This window comes from Penaeus japonicus, unplaced genomic scaffold (genome assembly GCF_977035675.1).
Source record: "Penaeus japonicus unplaced genomic scaffold, GWHDUDI00000001_assembly GWHDUDI00000007, whole genome shotgun sequence".
Taxonomy (NCBI): domain Eukaryota; kingdom Metazoa; phylum Arthropoda; class Malacostraca; order Decapoda; family Penaeidae; genus Penaeus; species Penaeus japonicus.
Window position 1 is genome coordinate 6,166,641 of NW_028234409.1, and position 5,000 is coordinate 6,171,640.

Consider the following 5,000-nt stretch of genomic DNA (forward strand, 5'->3'; position numbering starts at 1 on the left):
GTTGTAATTGAAGGCTTGCTACTGTGTTCGTTTTTTATATAGAAAATATCAAGCTGTTTGTTTTTGCAAGACTCTTTTCTGGAATCACCGATGGGTTGAGTGAGGTGATTCTGCTACAGGAGTGAAGCAGTAGGTCCCAAACTGGACTGAGTGGCACTTTGGGGTGCCATGGGCAGTGCCTTGTTGGCGCCACAAGATCCCAAAGTGAAATGCCTAATAAAGTTTTGTTCCTGTGTCACACACCGATGTTTTAGTTTCTCCGTTACATGGACCTTATGGATAGTTGTAGCTTGCCTTATTTAGTTATCATTTATAGTTTACATAAATCATTTATACTGGGAGTTGATATTAGGCATGGCAGAAAAATAGTCTGTATCATAACCTAGAAAAATAATTACGTTTACATTAATTACCTGTATTGCTCAGATTTATGATTTTTTTCTTCGGTTTTCTTGACTCTTGATATTCGGATAATATAACTCCAGAAACATCAACTTAATGTTGGATTTTTCTCTTATATGTATATTTTTTTTTCTGTCAGCATCATATGAACAGAAAATCTTTCTTGAATAAATGATAAATTTTCTCTATACATTAGGTTCTATCGTGAAAGAAGAACAAGAAGTCTTCAGCTCATTTGCAAACCATGGCATCATGGCTTAAGCAACACTGTACTTTGATGCGAGTTAGACGTACCAGGTTTAGAAATGGAGTGAAAATCAAAACATTAGTGAAGTTGGTTCATTGTTTGTCTTGTCTTATCTGTGATTTATTTATTTGCTTCATCTTTTATGATTAGCATTCATATTCTTAATCATTTTATTTTATCTGTCAAATATTAGACAGAAAAATATCAAAAGAAAAAATATATACACATTATGTGTCATTAATTCTACAATTATCTTGATTCTATTGACGTCCAGACACAAATCCATATATAAATATATATAATATTTATATATATATATATATATATATATATAATATATATAATATATATATATATATTTATATAATTTAATATGTGTCTTACCATTAATATTAGTATCAATTATTTCCTGAAGATAACACACTTGTCCCCTGAATAATGAAAATGTACCCTAGGAGAACCCAACTAAAATGTATTATAATTTTGATTGAGCGTTCTGAGGAATGAACTTACCTGAGCAATTTTCCGCTCTACCCAGTGAAAGAATTGACCTAGCTTAATATTTTGTAGTTTCAAGATTTGTGTAAATCATCTGAACAGATTTATGATTCTCTTAAAAAAGTCAGTACTAAATATAACTACAGATTTGAGGGGAAGGAAAAGGATAGAAAATGCGCAGTGAACATTATCTTTATTTGGGAAACTTTAAAAGAAAACGCAAAAGATCCGCTTCAACAGAAAAAAATATCAATAAGATAAAAAAAAAAAAAAAAAAAAAGTTAGACATGCTTCTTTAGACTAAAAGAAAAAAAATCCGAGAAAACTTTTTTTTTTTTTTTTTTTTTTTTTAAGACAGGGTATTTAAAGGAGGGCGGATATTTTTGAGTCCCCCGCGCCATACTCTTTGCTCAGTTCCTCCCCACGCTGCTTGATTTCCTTGTCCGCACGACCTCGCGTTTTCTGTCACGGATTTCCAGATGTATTCTGCGTTATTTCCGGTACAGGAAAACCATGGAGAGGACCCAGGTGACTTTTCCCATACCCTGCTTTGTAATCGCACGCAATTTGTGCTACTGCGAACTCCAGTGTTTGTCTATTTGCGTCTTTAGAGCAGTATCTCCACACCCGAGAATGATGTTCATTGGCATTCTGAAGTAAGGCCCTTGTACACAGAATACACCTTCTGTCTCAGAGAGAACAAAACGTACCTTCGCTGTCTGGTTTCATTGTTGGCTGTGGTCTTAAGTTCCATATAGCCCTAGGAGCTTCGTCTGATGAGATTCAGTGGGAAAATAATGACAAAATATCTTGTCTCATGTCTTCCGTTGTTCCATTGATGTTTCCTCTAACAGCAATGCCAGAATACTGCATCAATTTTGTTATTATTTCGTCTGGCAATTTCATTTCCCTTTGCCAGCCATACCCTTCATTCTCCTCACTCTGCCAGTTTTTGTTTTCTTCTGTTATAGCTCCAACTTGCAGTTTCCTTAGTGCAGTGCCCATTCTTTCAGACACGTGGCTCACGCTTTCACCTTTTTCTTCCTCCACATCACCGTGGGGCCCGTCACCGTCGTTTATTTTCAGCACCGCATCGTAAGCTGATCTGTTACCGTCTGATATGAACGCAGTGTATCTCGATTTCTTTTCAAGGTCTCTACCAAATAATATCACAGTTAGCCTCCATACCATTGAACTGCCTGAATCATTTCTCCGACACTCATCATGGTGCCCCACTAACCACTCACTATATCGTCCTTTATTTATTTATTTTATTTCATTATTATTTTTTTACCTACAAAGAACTTTCCTTTTTTATGCACTTCTCACAGAACTTACACACAGTCACATAGTCAGCGACAAGTCCAGTTTCTGCCTCAATAACAACACAGACTGCAAGTAAGCTGGCAATGCCTCAAAAGTCACTCTTATGTCAAACACACCATCTTCATCAGGACCCATCTTCAGCTCTTCCAAATAATTATTCTTGGCAGCATAAAATACAACTGTAATGCACTTTCTGCTCTTTCTTTGGCAGCGTCTGTTACTCATCTGGCATACTTAAAGTATATTTCGTACAAGGTTTTCATACACAAGTTAACCAGTAATTTATGAAATCCTTCCAATCCACCGCCCATCTCAACATCACTGTACACCATCAATTTTGTCAAATGGGCTTCATTTATCTCTAAACTCTTTTCTTCATCGAAGTTATCCCACATAAGACCAACTTTATTGTCCAAATCTCGTTGACTCAAGCCCGGTTTCACTTTTCCATAACATTTGGCACAAGGAAAATTTCTTACAGTCTCTTCTAGCTCCCTTTTTTCAGTGATGACACATTCTTTGTCCACAGACACAAAGGCTCCGGAGACGCAAGAACTTTCCTCTTCTTGACACTTGACACCTCTGACCATGTAATTGTAGGGGGTGGGGGTGGAGGGTGGACTGGCCAGCGTGGGTGCCGCGTTATCAACCTCATTCTCATTCCAATTTCTCTCTCTTCTTTCTAGATCTTTATCATTCATTTTTGCTTCCTAGGTCTTCTCCAGATTCCTAAGTCGATGCTGGGCAGATTTCTTACTCCACCCATGCTTCCATCCTAGCAAGAAAGGAATGGCAGATAGACGCTGTGGTTAATTTTTTCTTCATTATCGTTTTTCTGACTTTTGATGTCATGCGGATAGGTTTGGTACCTCACGGCTGAATGTACAGATATCAGATGCTTCCAGATATCTCAATATAAGATGTGAAGTTAATTATAATTACTTCAGTGTGTCTAAAATTGACAATTATGTTGATATATCAATAAACATCCACTATATGAACTCCTTCAACCTCCCACCCTACTATTTTGGCACTGCCAATCACACATCAAATTGGATTAGCAAACCAGGCTTGTCAACCCTGGTGTCCTGACTCTGCCATCTTGATGACCAGTGCACCTTCACAACCGTACAGTTTCGTTGCACAAATTCGAACGGCGATCACCCTAGGTGTTGCATTTTCATACTTATCGAAACTGAGCTTTATAGTAACCCGAATATTGTTTCTCTCTCGGCCAGTATTTTGATATTACATTTCTTTGCAAGTCGATGACGTCTTGAATCCTAGGTAGCCGAGCGATATGAGGATTATATGTTTTGTTTATATATGGTATCAAATACATCAGCATACAAATTTTTATATAAAATTATATTCTAATAATGAGGCATTATGGTTACCTCTCTTGAGCCAGGTCAGGTCAACTTTAATGGATAGATTCTTCACACATAGTTATCTTCCACTTACATTGACACTGCCCTCATATTTCGGACTACATACCTAAAGAACCACTGTTGGGAATGCCGATGGGAAAACCTTTCATACAGACCGGGATCGACTGCACTGACGCCTAATTTCTCTGCCTGTTTCTACATATCGTTATAGTGTTACTGTGATCATAGTGCTGGAGAAATGATTACTTCCCGTGTACCATAACGTCAGCTATCTACATTGTAGAATAAACCTAATTTGTATAAACCCTTTACTTAGCATCACATCATAAACAGCCATATTCGATTCCAGAAATATGAGAATTTCCGGCGCTCCAAAACCGACACATGGACTCTGCGTTTGACCTGCGAAGTATGCCTTGACTACTGCTGGTTCCCAGGACGTCACCTGAGTATCGGGATCAGTGACTTCCTTGCACATCTTACGGAATATCGAAATCATCCTCTCTACTAAATGCTCCTCTGTCCACCGCTCCTCGTCTGTCACCTCCTCCAGTTCCAGGAAGAAGGTATTCTTCAGAAGGAAACCCTTTGGCGAGGGAATCTTGAAGAATCTGTCATGGAAATACTTGAACTTGTTCTGAATGTGTCTTGGTGCCCATTTCTCCACTTTCAGGGCACTCAGCACCATCTTGCAAGCCAGGAATACCCTGCGCTTGTCTTCTGAAAGATCCTTCATGACTGCATTTTCAGCCAGTGCGAAGGAGAACCTCCCTTCGTTGTTGCCAATGCTATTGATATACACATTGTCAAAAGCAGAGGGTAACAGCTTTGTCTCCTCTTGTTCATATGGCCATTTAGCCTTCATAGTGGGCACAACATCAACATCCACCAGGAGTAGAGGAAACACTTTACCTGTCCAAACTAGGCTGAGCCCTGCACCCACTTGCGTCTTCTTTATTCCCGGTAGAACAATGGCTAATCTCATATCTTTAGGCTCACAGCTTGCTAGACATTGTTTCACTGTGTAATAAATATTTTCGAGGTTGTTAAATTCTTCACTTCTTATGGGTCCATAATCTGATTTTCCATTTCGTGTTTGAGGACAAAATGTGTCCATATTCTTCATGATAATATTA

General features: G+C 38.3%; 1 protein-coding gene across 1 annotated transcript in view; it reads right to left on the reverse strand.

The window, feature by feature from the left end:
- Positions 1–3,067: 3,067 nt before the first annotated feature.
- Positions 3,068–5,000, reverse strand: part of LOC122265847 (uncharacterized) — a 50,405-nt gene continuing 48,472 nt past the window's right edge. Inside the window, exon 9 of the mRNA XM_086538174.1 lies at positions 3,068–5,000. This exon is cut by the window's right edge and continues 565 nt beyond it. Within this exon, the coding sequence (XP_086394300.1) occupies positions 4,133–5,000 (868 nt within the window). The 3' untranslated portion in view covers positions 3,068–4,132.